This window comes from Loxodonta africana, chromosome 4 (genome assembly GCF_030014295.1).
Source record: "Loxodonta africana isolate mLoxAfr1 chromosome 4, mLoxAfr1.hap2, whole genome shotgun sequence".
NCBI classification, from domain to species: domain Eukaryota; kingdom Metazoa; phylum Chordata; class Mammalia; order Proboscidea; family Elephantidae; genus Loxodonta; species Loxodonta africana.
This window is the reverse complement of record NC_087345.1, coordinates 74,423,136-74,448,418: the sequence shown is the minus strand read 5'-3', so window position 1 is coordinate 74,448,418 and position 25,283 is coordinate 74,423,136. Positions and strand designations below refer to the sequence as shown.

The 25,283-nt window shown below is 39.3% G+C and overlaps 1 protein-coding gene across 10 annotated transcripts in view; it reads left to right on the top strand.

Moving 5' to 3' along the window:
* Positions 1–25,283, top strand: part of MON2 (MON2 homolog, regulator of endosome-to-Golgi trafficking) — a 146,925-nt gene that overhangs the window by 112,897 nt on the left and 8,745 nt on the right. For 6 of the 10 annotated variants that reach the window (XM_010598454.3, XM_010598451.3, XM_023558385.2 and 3 more), the window contains one exon: positions 665–19,307. The exons of the other annotated variants lie outside the window; for them this stretch is intronic. In XM_010598454.3, coding sequence (XP_010596756.1) covers positions 665–828 — 164 coding nt within the window. In that variant the 3' untranslated portion in view covers positions 829–19,307. Of the gene's footprint in view, positions 1–664; positions 19,308–25,283 lie in introns of those variants that run through there. 10 annotated transcript variants of the gene reach the window in all.

Here is a 25,283-nt window from a genome sequence, read left to right as displayed (position 1 = left end):
GTGGTCATTTGAAATTAATATCAGTTGATTTACTGGGGAAGATAATTTAAGATACATTTTTAGCAGACAACTGCTTAAAAAATGAATTGTTTTCTAATTATTCTTGAAATGTTCACTGCATTCTCTGGCAACTGATATTGAAAATGAGAAAGGTATGTGTTAATGATGTCCTTTTTAAAAAGAATTTTTCCTTTTTCACAGTGAAAACCAGTTGCTGTCAAGTCTATTCCAGCTTTGTGTGTCAGAGTAGAACTGTGGTCTATGAGGTTTTCAGTGGCTGATTTTTCAGCAGTAGATCACTAGGCCTTTCTTCCAAGGTGTCTGGGTAGATCAGAACCTTCAGCCTTTGGTGAGCAGCCAAGTGCAGTAACCGTTTGCACCATCCAGGAACTCCTTCACAAAGTGAAGCACAACTTAAATTGTACCTTACCATGTGTCTTAGTATTGATGACTCTGTACACTGACCACATATTTTTCTCCCATACCTTATTAAATGTAGAAAATGTTGCAAAGATTAAAAAGAGAAAAGGTACAAGCTTGTAGAATCTCCATTTTTATGAATTTTTTTCTTTGCATTGCATTTAAAGGGCTGTGTTCACGTTCATTGGATGTCTGTTAGTTAAGTCTACCCTTTTCTTGAGGCTTTATACTTTTTGCATTGCAGTTGATGGAAATACCTGGGCACAGGTAATTGCCTTATACCCAACATTAGTAGAATGCGTCACCTGCTCATCTTCAGAAGTCTGCTCTGCACTTAAAGAGGCGCTGGTTCCCTTTAAGGATTTCATGCAACCACCAGCATCCAAAGTTCAAAATGGAGAATCTTGACTGGCTTCAATATATTTGAAGGAAGAAAGATAACCTAAAAGAACATTTGCTCCTAAGTGAGTCTTCTATGAGAAAAACATTTCTTACTACAAATAAATCTTGGCAGCTGTTGTTGGCCTCCTTTAAATTGTACTTACCTGGGTTCAGTAATTCATATTACAAGCTTACACATCAACAAAGGTTCCTGAATGAGTGGCAGTGCAGGCCTTTAATAAGTTACACTGGTGGAAGGGATAGTTAATACTGCAACATACCTGCTACCACGTCTTCAGTTGGTGATTTAAAAGTGAACTTATGTACAGTTTGTGGTGTATGTGTTAATGATGTCCTTTTTAAAAAGGAAGATATTTCAATTCAGTCAGATTTATTAGGCTGGTGTTTTTGCACAGTTTTTCAAGTACAAAGTTGTACTAAAATTTTATGCAAGATGGTACTGTGACATTCCATATTATCTGTAACCAGCCTTTGTAAACAAAGGGAACTGATATACTTGCGTGTATAATAAATGGTACAGTTCTGTATAAAATAGTTGCATTTATTATTTAAACTTTTAAAATGTTGCTAATATTAAATGCTTGGAGCTGTATTTATTATTAATACAAAATTGTTTGCTTATATTTTTACTTATAATTTGCCTTCTTAAGTGGCAGATATGCTCATCATATGATCATGCATTTAGCTTCATGCTTATGTTGAATGTATTTATCAGTGACCATTAAACATCTGACCAGAAAGGTCATATAATCACAGCAGCAAATAGCTCATGATTTGCCGATTTTGTAACTTTGAAGTATAGGTTATTAATGTAATACACTGAGATATATTGTAGCAGTATGACTCCATCATACCTCATTTCTTTAAATATTTCTTCCAGCTTTCACTAAGTCTGTCCGTTTTTATATTTGCTGTCTGGATTTTAAAGACTTTTCATATTTTGTATTTCTACTGATTTTTTTTTCCCCTAACAACACTTGTCACCGTCTTTGAATTATGACCTGGGCAAGGTGATTTCAAATTCCCTAAAATTTTGCCTGTGAGGTTCTGTTTATTTCAGTTATCGTCAATGTTTCATTTTGTAATGTCTTTTCAAAAAGAAAAATAACTATGCTAATCCACAAGTATAAAATACATGTGTATTATAATAAGAAGTGTATTTTTGGAGATAGTCAACATTTAGAAGTGCAGTAAACTTTTTGTCATGGAGTAAAAAGCCAATTTTGTTTCACTTTCCCCTCCTAGTGAAGAAGAAAAAGTGCACTTTAAGTACATTAACTGATTTGTTTCTTTTAAAACTGACTTTGACCTAGCTTACTGTATTTTTTATTTAATGGATTATGGTATTATAATATTTTCCTTCCGATTTAAATTTTCATAATGATTTGTGTGAAGACATGAAGATGTTTAAAACAATGATTATTCATAAAAAAAATCTTAATGGTCTCAGTATTATTTTAGTGTGCTGGAAGGCCTTAATTTTGATAAAATTTGCAAGTTTCAGTTTCTCCAGAATAATCATGAAACTACAAGAAGGTAATAGAATTGAGTAATGAATGAGATAAAATTTTGAAGCTGTTGTAATTGTGTAACTAATTTGCACTGTTGCGGTAAACGTGTGGCAAGATCTTTTTTTTTTTTTTTTTAATTTTTATTGGGTTTAAGTGAAAGTTTACAAATCGTCAGCCTCTCATAAAAAAATTTATATATACCTTGCTATATACTCCTGATTGCTCTCCCCTCAATGAGACAGTCTGCTTCTTCCCTCCACACTCTTTTCATGTCCATTCCACCAGCTTCTAACCCCCTCTGCCTTCTCATCTCCCCTCCAGATAGGAGATGCCAACATAGTCTCAAGTGTCTACTTGATCCAAGAAGCTCATTCTTCACCAGCAGCGAGATCTTTTATTTACATGAAATAATGAATTTCTATTTTATAATTTCACTTAAAATTAAGGTAAAATATGGCATTCCATAGATTCTGCCTTCAACATTTTCCTTATGGAAAGTTGTTTTAAAAAAAAAAAAAACATTTAAAGCTGTGTGTTTATTCTCTGTATTGGATGTGTTAAATTGGGGGTTAGAAAACTTACATATCAGTGATAAATATTGAAGTAGAATAACCAAAGTAGTGTACCTTTTCAGTAAAATGTTAAAAATACTGCGATGAATTTACAAGAAGTAAAAATATGTCTATTCTTGAGAAACAAGATGAATCTGTTGCAATCCAAATAATAATTCTTTGGTGAAACTGAAATGTGAGTCAGGGGTATACCACATGCATCTATACAAACTGAGTACTTTGAGCTAACATTGCATTAGCTTTCGACACCAAGGTTATGCTTTACAGTTGTGCTGAAGATACATAGATGTGGTGAATGTTCCAATACAATATAATATGGTGATCAGTCCGAGTCTTACAAGTGGGCTAGCCCCTTGGTCGTATAATTTGACAGGCTGTTCCTTCCAGAATACCCCCATCCTGCAGGAGCCACTATTAGCAATTCATTCCCTTAAGTCAAGCATTCCTCTAGGCTGCATTTTCTAAAATATCCTGATCCCTGGGGAGGTTAAGACATTGTTGGTATGAATTGGGTTCTTCGTTAACTGGAAGGGCTGGGCTCTGTTAGATTACTAGCTGCTAGGAAATTCAAAAAGGAAAAGTCCCAAAGCTAAGATCACTTTCTAGCACAATTGAGTCTGTGACTAGTCCTTGAAACAGTAATAATGTCCTTTGGGATACATATTAGAAATACAGTGGATTTTAAGCCTCAGATAATCACTTTTTGTCACTGACAGTGCCTGCCTTAAATAGATTATTGGGCATCAGGCATATGCCAACAGTTGGATGATTAATAAAGTCCTTTTCTGACTTTTTTTTTTTCCCCTGTTGTAATGGAAACAAACTAATTTTCTACTTGCCTGGTTTACTTCTTTATTTTCCTATAATGCTATCACTGCCAAGAAGGAAAAGAACAGATCATTTTGTCGTGTCTTATTTTGTGTTTCTAACAGTTGCCCTCAAATAGGTCCAAATCATGGTGACTGCATGTGCAACAGAATGAAGCATGCTGAGTCCTGTACCGTCTTTACAGTCGTTGGCATGCTCGAGTTTATTGTTAAGGCCATTGTGTATTTTGAGTGCCTTCCAACCTAGGGAGGGGGCTCGTCTTCCAGCACTGTATCAGCAATATTCTGTTGTGATCCATAAGGTTTTCAATGGCTAATTTTCAGAAGTAGGTTGCCAGGCCTTTCTTCCTAGTCTGGCTTAGTCTGGAAGCTCCATTGAAACCTGACCACCGTGGATAACCCTGCTGGTATTTGAAATACTGGTGGCATAGCTTCCAGCATCATGGCAACACACAAGCCACTACAGTATGACAAGCTGACAGATGGGTGGTGGTATTTATAACTAGCAGTAAGATTCTGTTAGTTTTACTGCATACATTTGTGAATAAACTTTATAGATTGGGGACTTGTTAGGTGCCAAAAGAAAAAGAAAGTGCATAGAAGTCTGGCTTAGACAAAACCGCTTTTCACTTGGTTCCACTTTTAATTTTATTAGATTAAGAGCTATGTTTCTTACCTGTTTTCCCCTTTATGAGTATTGATTTGCTTTACATTTTTTCTACTCTTTCTAAACCAAATCTGTTGCCATCAAATCGATTTCTACTCATACTGATGCTGTAGGACAGAGTAGAACTGCCACATAGGGTTTCCAAGGCCGTAATCCTTATGGAAGCAAACTGCCACATCTTTTTCTGTCAGAGTGGCTGGTTCGTTTGAACCACGGACCTTTCAGCTGAGCGCTTAACCACTGTACCACCAGGGCTCCTTTTTACTCTAGCTACTTAAATTGTATGTAGCATCAGAAGGAAGAGACAGACAATTTAGTGTATGTATTTTATTCTGGAGAATAGCATTCACTTAATTCTGTAGCAGGCCAATAACAACTGGGTTATTTGTCCTTTATCAATATAACCTTAGAATATTTCGTTCATTGTCGCAATTCGGTACCACTAGTCCCAGGTAACTATTGGGCCAGAGGATCAGTTAAGAAACTGAGTATGAATCAACAAACGAACAGTGTTGTAAAAGCAACTCAAAAGTATATTCCATATTAATGGAGTAGTCATTATTACCTTCATGTTAATGAAGGACTGTATAAACCAAAAACCCAAACCCTTTGCCGTGGAGTTGATTCTGACTCATAGTATAGTTACTGTATAATGTCTACTGTATTCTTCCCCCCCCACCACCCATCTGTCAGTTTGTCATGCTATAGCGGCCTGCTATGTATGTTGCTGTGATGCTGAAAGGCATGCCACTGATATTTCAAATACCAGCAGGGTCACCCATGGTTTGCAGACTTCAGTGGAGTTTCCAGTCTAAGAGACTAGGAAGAAGGGCCTGGTGATCGAATTCCCAAAATTAACCAATGAGAACCTTATGGATCACAACAGGACATTATGCAAGTCATTTACTTTGGACACGTTGTCAGGAGAGAGCAGTCCCTAGAGGAAGACATCATGTTTGGTGAAGTAGAGAGCCAGTGCGGATATGGGAGACCCTCAATGTGATGGATGAGCATGATTGCCGCCAGTGATGGACTTGAACATGATGGTGATTGTGAGGAAGATGCAGGACTGGGCAATTATTTTATTGTACATAAGGTCAACATGAGTTGAAGCTGATTTGATGGCAGCTAACAGCAACAACATACTTTTCCCAAATGTGGGATAATTCAGATGGACAACGGAATTCTCAGGAGACCGCTATAGGTGAAATCCATCTACCCAAGGCAGAACACTTTGAGGAAACCACCTACCTGCGGTTGCTATAGAAATTAACAGTGGAGATTTGGAAACCCCTGAAATAAATTGATGTCCAGACAGAGAATGTTGTGGAATACTGTTTTGTTTTTTAATAGAAAACTACCATAGGTGTTGGCAAAAATGATTATGGAAGCACTGCCAGCAGCCTAGTATGTTCCTTAGATTTCCATTTATTAGGTTTGGCGGTTTGGCGCATACGCTGATATTTACATAAAGCACATTTTACTGTTCTTAGTGTTGCTGGGTAGTATATGGCTGGATTATTAGAGTTTGACTTTTTTAATTACTATTCATGAGAAAACGGATTCATAGCACATGGTGTGTTACCAGTTTATGTGTGGTAGGAAAAGTTTTTAATAGTTCAAGATGATTTGAATTAAAATTTTCATATCTTTGGAAAATAGTGTTTCAATTTGAATGAAAAGTTTCTATAGATTGGAAAAGAAAGCTATAATGTCTTTGTATCTTAATTTATATTAAAAAACAGAAGTTAGATAAAAATCAGTTTCTTATTAACCCAGTAATTTTGAATGCTTAGCAGTGTTGGCTCTTTAAAAGAGTGTGTGTGAATGAATCCTTTCGTGAATATGAATAATACTCAGTAACCTTGACTAATGGTGAGGCAGTGATGAGCTCAGGCTCTGCCTCTTATTTAACTGTAGGTATGCTAGCTTTTCAAAGCCCTCTCTATCTCTAAAATGAAGATGATAATCAATGAGTTACTTATTCTTTAGAGAAAAATGCATAATTAGGGTTTGGAGCTGATTTCATGATGACATTCTTAGGGTGAGTTGTTTGGTAAATTTATTAATATATCCTGAGACCTTTGAAAATGTATTTTTCACTTTTTCTCCTGCATTGCTTATTGCTTTCTTCTCCCTCTCTGTCTCTCATTTTTACCTTACTGTCTTACTTTCCTCTGATTTTTCTTTTTTTCTCCCCTCATTCCTGTCACATTCTCTGCCTCTTCTCTTCCAGCTTTTCCTCTAATTTTACCTGTTCTTTGTCCATAAGAAGCAGAGCTGTTAGTGGTAACACCATTGCCGACTGCCTGCCTATTAAATGAGATTCTAGAAATACTTCCCACTTTGACTGTTGTTGACTTTTTGCAAAGGTGAAGTCTCCCTGCCATTTCAAAATAGCTGAACAAGTTAAAGTAATTTCAGACTGTAGTTCCTCCTATCTTTCTGAATCCACAGGATTCAGCAGTCAGGTGTTCACAAAATGAAAAAGGGAAGTACTTGGGATTGCTGTAAGTATGGTGGATTCAGCATCTATTCTTGAAACATACCAAGGCTTTTCTGTTACATGGACAAGTAGATTATACCACTTCCCTCAAAGGGGAGTGTTTAAAATATGTTTATGTGACTTTTTTTTTAATTTTGCCTTTACGTAAGGGGTCTTTCTCTTTTGTTCTTTGTAGAGACAGATGCTTCTAATTATTTTATATTTATATTATTTATAGTATTTACACTGCCTACTTTTAAGGATTTGAATCAGCATTTTTGTTAGGTGCTGTCAAGCCAGTTTTGATGTGTTCAACAAAATGAAACACTGGGCCATCCTCACAATCGTTGTGATGTTTGAGCCCATTGTTGCAGCCACTGTGCCAATCCATTTCATTGAGGGTCTTACTCTCTTTCACTGACCCTATACTTTTTACCAAGCACAATGCTTTTCTCCAGGGGCTAGTCTTTCCTGATAACATGTCCAAAATACTTGAGACAAAGTCTCACTGTCCTTGCTTCTAAAGAGTATTCTGACTCTACATCCAAAACAGATTTGTTCGTTCTTCTGGCAGTCCATGGTATATTCGATATTCTTCGCCAACACCATAATTCAAAGGGACCAATTCTTTGGTCTTTCTTATTCATTGTCCAGTTTTCTCATGCATATGAGCCAACAGAAAATACCATGGCTTCAGTCAGGTGCACCTTAGTCCTCAAAGTGACATCTTTGCTTTTTAACACCTGTAAGAGGTCTTTTGCAGCAGATTTGACCAATGTAATATGTCCTTTGACATCTTGACTGCTGGTTCCATGGGCGTTGATTATGGATTCAAGTAAAATGAAATCTTTGATAACTTCAATCTTTTCTCTCTTTATCATGATGTTGCTTATTGGTCCAATTGTGAGGATTGTTTCCTTTATATTAAGGTGTTATCCATACTGAAGGCTGTGGTCATGGATCTTCATAAGTAAGTGCTTCAAGTCCTCTTCACTTTCAGCAAGCAAGGTTGTGTCGTCAGCATATCAAAGGTGGTTAATGAGTCTTCCTCCAATCCTGATGCTGCATTCTTCTTCATATAATCCAGGTTATTGGATTATCTGCTGAACATACCGATTGAATAAGTACGGTGAAAGGATACAAGCTTTTCTTATTTCAAACCATGCAGTATCCCCTTGCTCTATTCAAATGACTGTCTCTTGATCTATGCACAGGTTCCGCATGAGCACAATTAAGTGTTCTGGAATTCTCATTCTTCGCAATGTTATCCATAATTTGTTATGATCCACACAGTTGAATGCCTTTGCATAGTCAGTAAAACAGATAAACATCTTTCTCATATTCTCTGCTTTCAGCCAGGATCCATCTGACATCAGCAATGATATCCCTCATTCCACATTCTCTTCTGAATCTGGCTTGAATTTCTGACGGTCCCCTGCTGATGTGCTCCTGCACCATTTTAGAATTATCTTCAGCAAAATTTTACTTACATGTGATATTGATGGTATTGTTCGATGATTTCTTCATTCTGTTGGATCACCTTTCTTTGGAATGGGCATGTATATAAATCTTTTCCAGTCGGTTGGTAGCTGTCTTCCAAATTTCTTAGTATATAGACAAGTGAGCACTTCCATTGTTGCATCCATTTGTTGAAACATCTCAGTTGGTATCCTGTCAATTCCTGGAGCCTTGTTTTTTGCCAATGCCTTCAGTGCAGCTTGGCCTTCTTCCTTCAGTACCGACAGTTCTGGATCATATGCTACCTCCTGAGATGGTTGAATGTCGACCGGTTCTTTTTGGTATAGTGATTCTGTGTATTCCTTCCATCCTCCTTTGATGCTTCCTGCATTGTTCAATATTTTGCCTTTGAATCCTTCAGTATTGCAGTTTCCCACCTACCGATTCTTCTTTGCTTCCAGCCTTCGCATTCCAATCACCAGTAATTATCAATGCATCTTGATTGCACGTTTGATCAATTTCAGACTGCAGAAGTTGGTAAAAATCTTCCATGTCTTCATCTTTTGCTTAGTGGTTGGTGCATAAATTTGAATAATAGTCATTATAATATTATAATAGTCTTCCTTGTAGACATATGGTTATCCTGTCACCAACAGTTTTGTACTTCAGAGAAGATCTTGAAATGTTCGTTTTGATGATGAATGCAATGCCATTCCTCTTCAATTTGTCATTTCTGGCATAATAGATCATCCCAGCCCAGAACCCAGTGCCGTCGAGTCTATTCCAACTCATAGCGACCCTATAGGACAGAGTAGAACTGCCCAATAGACCATAGAATTGTCCAATTCAAAATGGCCAATACCAGTCCATTTCAGCTCACTAATACCTAGGATATCTATCTTTGTCCCATTTCATTTTTGATGATTTCCAATTTTCCTAGATTCATACTTCGTATATTCCACGTTCTGATTATTAATGGGTATTTGCAGCTTTTTCTTCTCATTTTGAGTCGTGCCACAAAAGCAAATGAAGATCCCGAAAGCTTGACTCCATCCAAGTCATTAACACAGACTCCATTTTGAGGAGGTAGCTCTTCCCCAGTTGTATTTCGAGTGCCTTCCAACCTGAGGGGCTCATTTTCCAGCACTGTATCAGACAGTGTTCACACGGTTTTCAGTGGACAATTTTTTCAGATGTAGATCGCCAGGTGCCTCTTCCTAGTCTGTCTTAATTGGGAAGCTCCACTGAAACCTGTCCACTGGGTGACCCTGAGCATATTTGAAATACCAGTGGCGTAGCTTCCAGTATCACAGCAACATGCAAGCCACCACAGTACGACAAACTGACAGATGAGTGGTCATGAGGAAGCACATTGCTTATGTATTTCAGCTGTTGCACAGCAATAGTCTTTGAAGGAAGACTCAGAATGTCACAGTTTTCGTCTCTTGAGTCTTTCTAGGGTGTATTTGGTCTCCATGTCCTCAGTGCTTGCAGTGATACAGAGGTCAATTGAAACATTCCTAATTACTCTGTGGCATTGATTCTAGCCCCTCAGGTAAGGAAAAGAAAATTACTATACCCTTGGATTTTGAAACCATTTTCAGTTGCTGCAAATGGAGTTACATTAAGTTTTATTTTAAACTAGCATCCAATAAATAGTGCAACCAGGGAAGATCTGCTGAGCCGGGGCATTATTCGGAAAACCATTGCAATATAACAACAGCTGCTTTTTTTGTATTAAGTTTGATGGGAGAAAAATTGCAAAGCTATAATATTGCAGTACTATTCTTTTTATCTAGAAAAATAAAATATTAGGCTTTAGACCCAACTGTGCAGGTTGTGTTTACTTTCTAGTTTTTACTACCTCTGTGTCATAATTTTAACACATAACTTAGAACTCCTGTCTCTTAAGGCAGTTACCATATGGTGTTTATGTCAGACTGGATATATTTATCTAATTTTGTGAGATTCTTTCTAGCTCCTAACACAGTTCTTGAAAGCAATACCACTGTTTTTGTACTTTCTACTTAAAAAATTTTTATGTTGTTGAGATCTATCAGTTATGTATTATAATCTTGATAATGCCTTGACCTCTGATTTCCTTGTGGTCTAAGATACTTTACCAAAGCTGCATAGCTATAGCTGTGATTGCATAGATCTTTAATTTGCTTTACAGTTACCGCTCAGTGTGACCCTAGGTTTTAATTATGTTCCAGCAGTACTAGTTTTCTTATGACTTAAGATCATACCCACTTGGATAATTTACCTTCAGGTTTGATAAACTATTTGTTTTTCCTTAATATACTTTTAGTATTTACTTTTTCATCCCCATTAAATTCAAACATTGTTGACACCCCACACCATTGACTGACTCTGTTTAAAAACTTCATGAGTAATGATTAAAATATGTTTACAATGGCTTACATGTATGGCCAATTTGGAAAAAATACATGCAATTGAATCATGGGAACGTGTTTGAGAACTTTGTTGAAACTATAAAATTAAAAAAGTATACAGTCAGAAGTATAGTATGAAATAGCAATTTAGAAAGAAGATTTGAAGCTTTGAGTGAAAATTTTAAGAGTAAAAAATGCAGTCCTCATGTGGGTTAGTCTTTGGCATCATTTGAGCATTCTTATTTGTTAATTACTTGGTGAGGCTAATTTTGAGACTGTATCATTGCCAAACCAACCATCCTCTCAAAGGAAAATTGTTTACTTTAAAATGTCTTTTTTGAGAACCTGAGTTGTGTAGTAAATATATGATCCAGAAAAATTCCTGCAATACTTAGTATATGCTGCAGTCGGGTGTAGTTACAGTGTCTTTTCTAATTCTTAATTGACATTTTGGTCCACACATTTAGCATGTATCCCTGGGTGATGCAAGTGGTTTACACTCGACTACTAAAGGTTGACGGTTTGAAACCCCCCAAGGGGTGCCACAGAAGAATGGCCTGGTGATCTGCTTACGTAAAGATTCCAGCCAAGAAAACCTTACAGAGCAGTTCTACTCTGTAACGTGGGGTTGCCATGTGTCAGAATCAACTTGACAGCACTGCTTTTGGTTTTTGTTTTTTAGTAGTATGTGTCAGCCAGGACTTTACCTATATTATTACTTTTAATCCTCACAGCAGACCTACAGGGAAGGTATGTTTTACTTATTTTACAGATGAGGAAATCAGAGTTCAGAGGTTAAGTGTCTTGCCTAGAGTCACACAGCTAAAGTCTATGCGAATCGGCATGTCTTGCTCCAACAGCAGTTCTTTCCACTACAACATGTTAATTTCATGCTTTACCAAAAAAGATTATCATTCTGTTAAAATCCAAGCCTTATTGAAAACAATTAAAAATGCTTTTTAGACAATTACTGTTTCTGTGAATAAACATTGTGATGAATATACTTGAACAAAAAAAAAACTTCTAATAATGTATAAAAATTATTTTTCTAATAATTATGCTCTCCAGAGCTGCATTGAGTTTTTCTTATTGGTCCAGGGCAGTTTAAAATACCTGATTTGTTGTTCGTTATAAGAGGTGCTGTTATAAGCAATATTCTAGTGGTTAAGAGCCCAGAGTCTGGAGCCAGGCTTCCTAAATTCAAATCCCAGCTCTGTTATTTAGTGGGTGTGTGACCTTGGACAAGTTAATTAACCTGTTTTGGTTTCCTCATCTGTAAAATGGAGTTAATAATGTTTAACTCATAGACTTATTAGTGTCAAGCCAAGGTCCGGGGTCACCAAGAAAGAGACAGGCATTGGATAGAATACCACTTTAGTAACAGAAGAGACAGAGCAAGGTAAGCTTCAATAGTGGGTGTTGGTCTCCCATGGCAAGCAAGTCACTCCCCAAAGCAGCAGACACAGGAATAATGGTCTGCACACACACTCTTCTGCTGCAGAAGAGGACCTCGTTCTCTCCCCACTGGCAACAGAGAGCAGTGGGGTTAGGCAAGTGCCACGTGAGGCTCACAGTGAAGCAGACTGTGTACCCAGAACAGGGAATGAGTTTCTTTCATAAGGAAGAAGAAATTGGGTCAGAGGCAGTAGCTCGGTTCTCAGCCTCTATTTTCAGGGAATGTGCCTGGTCCAAGGCTCTGGTTATGCATTCCAGGTGAGAGTTGAAAGGCAGTGTGCAACAGACCATTTTCCCAACAAAACAATTAGGATTAAAAAAAGGAACCTTGTAAATCATTACGCCTGGCACGTAGTATGTGCTAAGTAGATGTTACATAAATAAAATACCCTTGGCACGCATCATTCAAGGAGGAATGCCATACCTTACCACACTAAAAAACCCGATGCCATTGAGCCGATTCAGACTCATAGCGACCCTATAGAACAGAGTAGAACTGCCCCAGAGGGTTTCCAATGGCTGGTGGATTCAAACTGCTCACCTTTTGGTTAGCAGCCAAACATTTAACCACTGCAACACCAGAGCCCCCTTACCACACTAGGGACCAGTTTTTTTGCCTTTTACCGGACAACCACTCTGTTAATTTAGAGTCAGCTGTGAGCACATAACTATGTCCTTGCTAGTGTGAGAAATTTTTAGGGGTTCTGAAAGTACTTACAGCTAGTTCAGAGACCCACACACATAAAATAATACAGAATACAAGACTATATAATTAGTGCTGATGTGTTATTAACATTTTAGGTCCTGTTATGTGTTAAACGTAGGGTGGAAGTCTTGGCCCTCATGGAGCTTACAGTTCTTCAGGGAATACAGACTTTTAACAAGTGTGCAAAGTATGTGAAGGATAAGTACAAATGAATATGGGATCATAAAGCAGGGAACCTTAGCCTAGTCTTCTGTGGTACAGGCTATTATTGCTGTTAGTGTACAGAAGGGAGACCATTAAAGAAATGAAAAGGCTCAGTGGTAGAAATAGAACTTAAAATGGATCTTAATGGTTAGGTAGATATTGGATGGGCACAAAAGATATTGAAGGGTATTTCAGGCAAAGTTAAATAATGTGAACAAAGAACATCTGTGAAATATGAGCGAAGTGGTGTAGAGTACATTTTGGTATGTTGTGTGAAACAAGGTTAACGAGGGACTGAGGCCCATTCATGAAACTTCTTGAAATCCAGGCAGAGTAGTTTAGATTTGAGATGGCAAGAGTTTGAAGTGATTACTTTTAAGAATACATTATGAAACTAAGGAAGATAAACTTGAAGTCATAAGCAAGATAGAGGGAATATAGAACAGGGGGAGAGAGGGGAAGAAGGTATTGCATTTTTCCTGCTGTGATGTGTGTGAGGCGAGGATAAAAAGGATTAGCCAAATGTTGGTCACATTGGGAAAGGATGGTTAGGTCTCCGATATTGCGGGTTTAGGATAAAGAGTTCATAATAACAGCACCTTGTGTTTGGATTGGTGTTAGCACTATCAAAAACAGGTTATTTATGGAAAGGAACCTAAGTAATACAATTAGTTTGATGATTAAATTTAGTTGGAAACTTTGTTGCTCTAACAGATTTGTATGCTGGAGACCAAGGGACTGCTTAATGATAATTTTAAAATCTATGCCACTGTGCTAATTCAGTGGCGTTTGGTATGGTGTGGGATGACGTGGATATGAATAAGCTGTGGATGGGCAGCAGAGGGGAATGCGATGGCAGCTCAATCATTGCTTATCAGGAAAGGTGTGAGTCATAATGAAGCTATTGGTGAAGCTTCCACAGATCTTCAGGTCTTTGTGATGGATGGTCGAGTGTATGCTTTGTCAAATAAGCATTTAATTGCAAATGTGATATATATACACACGCATACACGTTCTTGTTGTTAGGTGCCATCGAGTCGGTTCCGACTCATAACGACCTTGTGCACAACAGAACGAAACACTGCCATGTCCTGCGCCATCCTTACAATCATTGTTATGCCTGAGCTCGTTGTTGTAGCCGCTGTGTCAATCCACCTCGTTGAGGGTCTTTCTCTTTTCCGCTGATCCTGTACTCTGTCAAGCATGATGTCCTTCTCCAGGGACTGATCCCTCCTGACAACATGTCCAAAGTATGTAAGACGCAGTCTCACCATCCTTGCTTCCAAGGAGCATGTTTCCAAGGTTGTGCTTCTTCCAAGATTTGTTCTTTTAGCAGTCCATGGTATATTCAATATTCTTCACCAACACCACAAAGCAAAGGCATCAATTCTTCTTCCATCTTCCTTATTCATTGTCCAGCTTTCACATGCATATGATGTGATTGAAAATACCATGGCTCAAAATGAGAAGAAACAGCTGCAATCATCCATTATGTACAAAGTATGAATCTAGGAAAATGGAAAATCACCAAAAATGAAATGGAATGCATAAACATTGGTATCCTAGGCATTAGTGAGCTGAAATGGACTGGTATTGGCTATTTTGAATCGGACAATCATATAGGCTACTATGCTGGGAATGACAACTTGAAGAGGAATGTTGTTGCATTCATCGTCAAAAAGAACATTTCAAGATCTATCCTGAAGTACAACGCTGTCAGTGATAGGGTAATATCCATATGCCTACAAGGAAGACCAGTTAATACAACTATTATTCAAATTTATGCACCAACCACTAAGGCCAAAGATGAAGAAACAGAAGATTTTTATCAGCTGCTGCAGTCTGAAATTGATCGAACATACAATCTGGATGCATTCATAATTACTGGTGACTGGAACGCGAAAGTTAGAAATAAAGGATTGGTAGTTGGAAAATATGGCCTTGGTGATAGAAACAATGCCAGAGATCGAACAATAGAACTTTGCAAGACCAACGACTTCTTCATTGCAGATACATTCTTTCACCAACATAAAAGGCGACTATACACATGGACCTCACCAGATGGAACACACGGAAATCAAATTGACTGTATCTGTGGAAAGAGACAATGGAAAAGCTCAATATCATCAGTCAGAACAAGGCCAGGGGCCGACTGTGGAACAGACCATCTATTGTTCATATGCAAGTTCAAGCTGAAACTGAAGAAAATCAGAGCAAGTCCACGAGAGTCAAAATATGACCTTGAATATATCCCACCTGAATTTAGAGACCATCTGAAGAACAGATTTGACACATTGAACACTAGTGACCAAAGACGAGTTGTGGAATGACATCAAGGACATCATCCATGAAGAAAGCAAGAGGCCACTAAAAAGACAGGAAAGAAAGAAAAGACCAAGATGGATGTCAGAGGTGACTCTGAAAATTGCTCACGAATGCCAAGCAGCTAAAGCAAAAGGAAGAAATGATGAAGTAAAAACTGAACAGAAGATTTCAAAGGGTGGCTCAAGAAGACAAAATATTTTAACAACATGGGCAAAGAGCTGGAGCTAGAAAACCAAAACACAACACGCTTGGTGTTTCTCAAGCTGAAAGAACTGAAGAAAAAATTCAAACCTTGAGTTGCAGTAGTGAAGGATTCTATGGAAGGAATACACACACATACATAGTTAGTTGTAAATAATTCATATTGGACAGTCCAAGCAAATTACCTTCAACCATTGCTTTAAAATGTTTTTATTAGCATAACATTGGAATGTCATTTGGTGAGCATATCCAAGTGTATTTCATTTTCTGAATTTGCACACTATGTACAAACATCATTTATTTTGAAAAGTGAGGCAGGTTGCTTTTTAATTTGAAAACGTGCTTTAAGAAATCCAGTCCCATCATCAATACCACATACAATACAGTAAGACAGTGTTAATTTTTAATTTGCAATGGGACTCTTGGCCAGGAGGCTCTTGCTCAAAATTACGTTGCTTTAAAGAAAAATCTTATTTTTTCCAAAAAAGGAGTCATACATGGGTACCTATTATGCCTTTGTTACCTATTTTTGGAGTCTGGACCTTAGCCCTCTGGCTAGGATCAGTCTTTGCCCCCCCAGTCAGTCCCAAAATGTAGCTGAACAAGCTTCTCATTTCACTTTTGTTATTTGCAGTCAGAATTTTTGTGACTGTAATGACTAAAAGGACTGCCAGAGTTAGCAAATAAAAATACAGGGCACCCAGTTCAATTTGAATTTCAGAAAAACAACGGAATTTTTTTTTAAGTACATGGGAATACATATACTTCTAAAAATTATCCGTTCAACTGAAATTCAAATAACTGGGCATTCTGTACGTTAAATCTGGCAACCCTTATTAACGGTTAACTTTTTGTGTAAAATAATTTACCTCCTAAGAAAATCTCCAAATGGGAGACAAAAAGGAGTCTAGGCCAAGAGCGTAAAAACCTCCACAGAGTCGGCCTTCTCCCAAACTTGGCCTAAAAAACCCCCAAAAAGCCCGAGTCCCAGGAGCCGGAGTAGCGGAGCGAGCTGTGCCGTAGCTTTCCCGCCCGTTTTCTGCGCAACGTAGGAGAGTGGCTACGCCGCGGGGTGGAGCGCTTATGGCTCTATCCTCCTTGCAGGGGGAAAGGAGGTGCCGGAAACTTTAAACCCCGGCCAGTGTACAACGTGTCCACTTCGGCGGCGGCAGGCGCCGCCATCTTCTTTGCCGGCAAAGACGGAGAAGTTAGGGGCTCCACTTTGCCCATAAAGCGGATTAGGGGCGACAGCCCGCGCCCTCAGCACTTGATGACGTGTGAGCCGGGGGTCCCCCGTTTGGGACTGATTTCCAGTGACACGTCGAAGCTTGCCAAGGCGGGGAAAAGGGACGCTGCCTGTCCCGGATGTAAAATGGCGGCGCAGGGGGCCGGCCTGCCGGGGCGGTCACGTGGTGGGGAGTAGCGCGCGAGCCTCCTTAAGTGATCTCTATGGCTCGTCTGGACGCACAGGAGCAGCGGAGCGCGAGACGGGTTGTGTGTCTGCGCGCGCCTAACACGAGGAAACACCACCGCCCAGCCGGGTTTCAGTTTTAAGGGGTTTTGTTTTTTTCTTTGCTCCTGCAGAGCTGATCCGGATTTCCCCAAAGGGTGCCGGGGAAAGGGTGGCACGGGGACTTCCGGGCTATGCCTGGGTCCTTTATCGCGGCGCTGGAGCCAGCGGCGACCCTTGCGGGATGCGTCCTGAGCATTCGCCCGCGCGGAGAGCCGGGCCCCGGACGGGTGCGGGAACCGTAGCGCCAGTGGGGGCCGGGGCTCTTAGTCCCGCCGCCGCCCAGCCCCCACCGCGGGCTTGGGGCGGGGAGAGGCTCGGGAGGCGCAGCCCCGAGACGTGGCGGGAGCGCGGCGGGGCCGGCCGGGAGCTGCTGGCGGGAGGCGGGAGAAGCGCGGGAGCGCCTGCCTCCCGGGGGCCGTCCGGATCCAGTTGGCGTCTGGCTTCGCTTTTGCCGCCCATTTCCTGCTTTCGAGTGGCCCATGGATGAGCTTCCCTCCGAGCACTGGAGGGAGCGACTTCCTCCGGCAGGACCCTCCGCACCGTTTCTCTTTCCAGAGCTGTTGGCTCTGGACGGAACGCCCAGCTCAGCCTCCTCGAGCGCCGCCTGCGATTCCCGGAGTTCTCCGCTGGCTTCGGGAACGGCCAAGCGGCGCGGCGCTGGGCGGGGTCTCCGGGCGCGACGCGGAGGGGAAGGGGTGTCGGGCCGACGTCGGCGGCGGAAGAAGGACGGAGACCGCCGGTGCAGCTTAGCTCTCGCCGTCAACGTGGTCCGGTGCCTCCCGACACCATGGCCCTGGCTGAGGTAGTAGTTTGTGCTGTTGGTCGGGTTGTGACATTGCCCGCTGTGGAGATAACTGCGCAAGCTACTGCCTTGCTAGTGCTGGTGATGCTCAGCGCCGCGGAGGACAATGGCTGGGAATCCCCTTTGTTTTTCGGGACGCGGGGGCGCGGGGACAGCCCGCGGAGCCCCGGCCGCTACGGAGACCGTTAGCTGTACATTTTCCTGGAGGGAGGGAAGGAATTGCGGGGAGAGTGGGCGGTGTTTTTTTTTTTCTTTTTTTTTTAAAGCTCAGGAAAGAACTAAGGCATTGAATTTGATTTTTACTCTCAAAGGAAAAGTGAAATTGTGTAAGGTGTTTACGTGGATAACTTTTCCACCTTTAAGTCGTTTTAAGGTTTCATTCAGTAGTTAAGGTAAAAAAAAAAATTTTTTTTTTTCCTTTGCGCCTGGTGTACGAAAGCTGAAATGAGCTATCCTGTTCTGCAGAATTGGCATGGGGGAGCAAAATAGTAGACCCGTTAATTGTAAAGTTTGTCTTCTTAATATCTTAGAGCTCGCTCTCTCTGTCTTTTTTTAATATATACTCCCTCAGCAAATTTAGGAGCCCTAGTTTTAGTGTTCAGTGGTGAAAGTTCTCTGCTGATAGGCTGCTAAGCAAAAGGTGGGCATTTGAACCCATCAGCTGCTCTGCGGGAGAAAGATGTGGCAGTCTGCTTCTGTAAAGATTTCAGCCTTGGACGCCCTATGGGGCAGTTCTGCTCTGTCCTGTAGGGTCGTTATGAGTTGAAATCAACTCCAGGGCAGTGGGTTTGGTTTTGGTTTGTTTTCAGCAAATTTAAGAGTTTTTCACGTAAATGTAAAGCTGTTTAAAGTTTCTTTTTACAGTCTGCAACTCCTTGAATTTATAATGAAATGCACTATTCCTATTTTTTAATGTATGAAGCAAATAAATTTTCTTTTTTACAGTATGTTACTGTGTTTTGTTTTAATATTACTTCCGGATTCAAATAAACTGCTGGTGTATATTGTATTGCTTTTTGGCCTTTGATTCTCATCTTACGTGCTACTTTTTTATTTATACCCTTGCGTTTAGTATGGGGGGAAAGAACCTAGGAGTTAAACGTATGATTTCTGAATAGTTTCCGTTTTAAATGTTACCCATTTTGATTCGTGGGCGATCACTACTCCCAATAGGGAAATACCGTTTTTATAAAGAAAAGTAGTTTGGGTAATTAATGAGACTACTTGATTTTCTGAGTACCCTAAAGTCTGGAAAAGATAATTGTATTTTTAGTTTTCACTGAGATAAATGGATGGTAAATTTTAGTACCAAAAAAAAAAAAACCTGATTTGTGCAGAATAAAACAAAAAAAAAACAAACCCATTGCCATAGAGTCCATTCTGACTCATAGTGACCCAATAGGACAAAGTAGAACTGCCCCATAAAGTCTCCAAGGAGCAGCTGGTGGATTTGAACTGCCAACGTTTTGGTTAGCAGCCAACCGCCGCATTACCAGGGTTACTTGCTATGTGCAGCATAGTTAGCGTTAAATATAATCACAGTTTTCCACGGTTTAATTTTTGATGCTCAGTTGAAGGAACAGGAAGACAATGCTTTACTAAGAAAAAGGTACATAGAAGGAGGAAATTTTAACAACCAGCTGAGTCCTTTTGGTAGGAGTTCATTGCCTTATAATACCAAAGTGATCTAATAAATGCACCTTGGTTGGATTGGGTTTAGTCTTGAGCGACTTTACCTGATCTGATCTCATCTGGGTGGATCTGCCTCATCGTAGGAAGGCAGCGAAGAACCTTAGATGAATCTTTAAAATGCAGAAAATAAGGCCCTTTGAATTTGCTCTTCTTAATAACGGAAGAGCAAAGTAAATTCAGTACTTTAGTTAAAAGTGCCTTTTTTAAATGATGAAAATCTTGTGCTATGTGAAATCTTGAATTATCTAGAAACTATTCATAAAATTCTAATTGTACTATAATTATTTTCCAAAGCACTAAATTCAACCAACCGTGATAACCTTCATCCAACAGAGACCATCTTTCCTACTATCGTGTTTAACATTTTGTGGAGAATCAATAGTTGTTATTCTGTATCTCAAAGTACTACAAATTCTGCTGGTAGATTATTTAAACGGGTCAACAGATCAAAAATGTTCAGTCTCAAAGAATTCATGGTTTATCATGTCCTTTTAAAATAATTTCATCCAAAACTATGTCAAAGATTGCACACATAATAGGAGCATTACTGAGTTGGGTGTAAGGGCAAGTTCGTGTGGTGTTTCTTGTTGATAAATTACAACAAAATACTGCCCCCAGCTGGCTTGTTTAATCATATTTCTAATTTGATTTCAAAATTTTAATAGCATTTAAAATTTTACTCTCACATTTCTGTATATACCAGTGAAGATTACCAACTGAACATTTTCACCATTGGCAGTTTCCTAGAAGATGAATTTGTGTTATCAAAAATACAACTTTACAATCTCAGTATTATTGACACTGGCTTGGTATAATTGACTCTTCTTAAAAGCCTATTTTCAAGCAATTAATTTCTAATAGCAAAAAGCCACCGGTGGGAGGGTGTAAGGCTGCATTTTGAGTGCCCTTCTCGGTAAGTACTGGACCACAGAAAAGCTGGGTCATTGTAATGACATATTAATAAATCCTGTCCTCAATTATTGGAAATAGCATAGAGGGTGTTATGGTATATCTAGGAAATCTGGTGGTGCAGTGGTTAAGCACCCAGTTGCCAACTGAAAGATCAACAGTTCGAACACACCAGCTGTTCATGGAAGAAGGATGTGGCAGTCTGTTTGGATAAAGATTACACCTTGGAGACCCTATGGGGGCAATTCTCTGTTCGATAGGGTCGGTATGTGTTGGAATCAACTCGGCTTTTTTTTTTTTTAAGTGTTACATGGACACCTGGGAAAGATTCTTTGACGACAGTTTTGCTTCATACGCCAAAGTCAGAGTTGCTGATTTTTAGTCTTATATGTAAACACTATTGATACCTACTGCTGTCGAGTCTATTTAAAAATAAAATTACCTTTTTTTGCAGATATAATGGAGTAGGCAAGGCTGACCAGTAAGTGTACTAATCAAAACACATTGAGTCTGTGGAGTAGTTGCCAAAGAATTATTGCCGGAAGAAAGTGACTGGATATTAGCTCTTTAATGTATGGGCACAAGATACCAAGAAGGCAGATTTCTGTCTAACTACACATCCCCCGATTGTTTACTGCCTCCCCTTACCCCTTGCAGTGAAGAGACCTGACAAGGGAGACGCTATTAGTTTACTTTCGTATGGAACAATCTCCTCTGTATTTTCTGCAATGAACGGCAAATAATCATTTTCAAAAATGTATTAGGCCAGATCGGTAATACCCAAGAGGAGAATTATGACAGTTGTTATGATAAAATATGGAAAGCCATCTGTGCTTCTGATACTTAGATAATTAAGGCAAAAATGTTAAAACTACCTGAATGATTGTCTAATGCAGTTCATCAAATGTCATTGTTAAGTGTACACCATGGGGAAAGCAAAATAATTGTATGGCTAGTCCTTGCCCCAGAGGAAAATACTGTTAGAAAAGATACAACATGAAATGCTTACGAATCAAAATGGGCAGCTTAACAGTGTAGTTCACGTTTCAGGCCTGTAAAGTGTGGCAGAAAAGATTCCCTTATCCAGTGGGCGTAAGAGCTGGGCGTGGAGAAGTATGGAGACTTGAAATAAATCATGCAGTTTCAAGAGTTCTCAATGCTTGTTGCCTCTAGTAGTAAGTCTGAAAGTAGATTGTGACCTTGGAGATGAGCAATACGGTTCATAGCTGATAAGAGTGATGTTGTGGGTGGTATAGATTTGAATCCTCCATTATCTGCTAATAATGTTCTGGGGATGTCATCTGAATTCAAGAGAAATATTACTGGTTCCACATGGAACATAGTGTGTTTTCTCATCTCAAGTTGAGAGTTACTTGCATAATGGGTTTTTGGTTGGCTACAGTTTCATTTTACAATTATTTTTCTTTAAAAGCTCTGTTTTGTTCACCTGTAGTTGAGGTGTGCTTGCAAAAGATTTCTGGCTACTAAATTTGTGAATTTAGGGTCCTTCTAAGCTATACCATTGACACCCATCAGTTACATCAATTGTGACTAAAACTAAGGTATGGGTCTTGTTTTGATTTTAAAGGACCTAGTTCTTTCTCCTTTTTTTTTTTTTTTTTAGTTCCTTCTCCTTATTCAATCTCAAACATTTGCTGAAAATGTTTCAGAAATTGTTAGAAACTTTTAGTCAAGTTTCTAATTCAGTTAGTTCCATTATAATATAATTGAAGAGTGTTTTATCATAGAAGTTAAGGTTTCTTAGAAGGCCAAATAGTGTCAGTTGACAGAGAAAAGTGAATTAAGGACTAAAAAGTGTCCACTGACATTGGCAATTTAGATCATTCATGTAATGCAGCTCTGGGTGAATAATAAACCGCATTATGCTTGCTTCATACTACTTTGAAGATAACTACTAAAGAAAGTATCAAGATTCAGAGGTTGCTATTTCTATTCTGTGGACATATTTGAAGGCACCCATTAAACAGAAAAGCACCATACAGCTACAGGACGTGGGCTAGTTGTCGTTAGTGGTTAAACCAGTGGCTGTTGAGTCAATTCAATAGTAGTAACACTGACTTAATGGCAGGAAGTGAGACTAAACTCTAAAAACGATACATAAGCAAGTGGGAATATATTTTCCCATTTTGTTTTTAAACACATTTATGTACTATTCAATAAAAACAGGTGAATTAGCAGTGAAAATTAGAATCATCTGCCTTTTTTCAGTAGACCATTTTTAGAGCCATTTTAGGTTTACAGAAAAATTGAGCAGCAAATAGAGTTCCCTTATAGCCCCCTTTCACTCCACACACCTCCCCAAACACACAGTTTCCCCTATTAACATCTTGTATTACAACGGTACATTTGTTACAATTGATGAACCAATATCGATATACCATTATTAGCTAAATCCATAGATTGCATTAGGTTTCACTCTGTGTTGTACAGTTCTGCGGGTTTTGTCAAATGCATAGTGTCATGTATCTGCCATTACTGTCCTAAGAACCCCTGAGGGCATTGGAGAATTCTCACCATCCCTGCAGGAGACCCCACTTGGATTCCCGGCCAAGGCACCTCATGCCACCAGCTACCACCTGTCTTTTAGTGGAGGCTTGTGTATTGCTATTATACTAAGCAGATTTCAGTGAAGCTTCCAGACTCAGAGGACTAGGAAGAAGGCCTGGTAATCTACTTCCAAAAATCAGCCAATGAAAACCATATAGATCACAATGGTCTGACCCACAACAGATGGTGAGAATGGCACAGGACGGGGCAACATTCAGTTCCTTTGTGCATGGGGTTGCCATGCGTCGGGGGCCAGCTGATCAGAAGGCAGCTAACAAGAATCCCTTGTGCTCCACCTATTCATTCCTCCTCCTTTCTCTCTCTTCCCTGAACCCCTGGCAACCACTGATATTTTTACTGTCTCTATTGTTTTGCCTTTTCCAGAACGTCATATAGTATGTAGCCTTTACAGACTAGCTTCTTTCACTTAATTTCTTTTTTAGTGAATGAAACTTATGTTCCAGATAAATCCATTCACTTCATTTATTTAACAAATATATTAATTACTTATTATACGTCAGGTACTATTCTAGGCACTAGGGATACATAGTAGAGAAAAACAAACAAAAAAGCTGTGCCGTTGAAATTTATATTCTAATTGAGATAAGCTTCCCTGTAATAAACATGTGCCAGGCACAGTGCTGAGCACTACCCAAGAGCTGTCTGGGTTGAGTTCAAACTCGAGTTCCACTGCAGGCATCTATACTCAATATAGATAATATTTGAGGGGAAAAGCTAATGTAAACATTATTGCACATATCAAGTTTAGGGAAATATTGTCACTGTTAAGTAATTTTATTTAAAGTACATCCTGATGACTTTTTTAAAATTTAACTCTAACTCTGTGCACATTTTGTATCTGGACTCACTAGTTAGACTTTGAACTTAGCTTCGACCTAATCTACCACAACATGGACATATTCTATTTTAACAATGGAATTTCAGTTGCCTTAGAGAAATATTTATAATTGCCATTTGTATAGATGTTACAGCTTCTTTATCTTTAGAGCCCCCGGTGATACAGTGCTTAAGAGCCTGACTGCTAACCAAAAGGTCGGCAGTTCGAATTCACCAGCCACTGTTTGGAAACTCTGTGGGGTAGTTCTACTCTGTCCTATAAGGTCGCTATGAGTTGGAATCGATTGGATGGCAATTTTTTTTTTTTTTTTATGGTGACTATCTGTGAGTCCTGCAGAATCCACTGTGCTTGAATTGACTAAATATTCCTCGAACTCTTCCTGATCCTGCTTGATATTTCCCTTGTTAATTGAATATGTTGTTGTCATTTTATTTTAGGGAATCAAAGTCAATATTTACAATGCTAGCCATTCTCCAAAAAATCAAGTCAGACTATCAACAGGGTTTCAAGAAGCAAAAAGGTCCTCCCCACTCCTAGGTTATCCCAAAAGTTAGTCTGCAAGTTCCAGAATGACTTCGGGCATTCTGGTATAGGGTTCATCTTTTTTCTTGTATGATGTCCCTCTTTTTTTCTTTTGTTTTTAGTAGAGTAATCTTTATGTCTTTCTATGTGACTGTAGCAAAAATAATGTTCCTCTTATAAAAGTTAAGGGAGGTTGGATGTATAGAGGTGCCTGTGACAAAATGTCAGATTTTATGTATTTTTTCAGCATAAGAAAAGGTAAGGAAGGAACATACGGTGGTTGGCTTATAGGTACATATGTGGTCTGTGCCCTGTGAAACCGTCGGAAGGAATTATGCTGATGAAATGCATGTGATTGAGGTAGGCTAAGTGGAAAGTCATGTTGAGGGATGGATGAAGTTTTGAAGTGCTAAAAGATTGATTTAATGAAACTAGGCCCATAAAACTACTAGAAAGAACATGGGGTGATTTCTTCCAGTATTTAGAGGCTCTGAATAGAAAAGCCATAAGAGTAAGAACAGGAAGAGATCAGCTTAAAAACCAGAGCTGCAACTCTGGGTGAGCTTTGGGAAAGGGTGGGCTTTCAGGAAAACAAAGAAAGGATCTGGGATCATTCATTCACTCGATCACTTATTTATTTAAAAATTATTTGTGCATTTACTAGATATCAAGATGAATAAAAAATAGCTCTTGCTCTCAAGGAGCTTTACTATTTGAGGAAATAGTAAATCACTACATACGAAACAGAATAAAACAAGTGCTGTGTAGATTACAAACAGACACATGCAA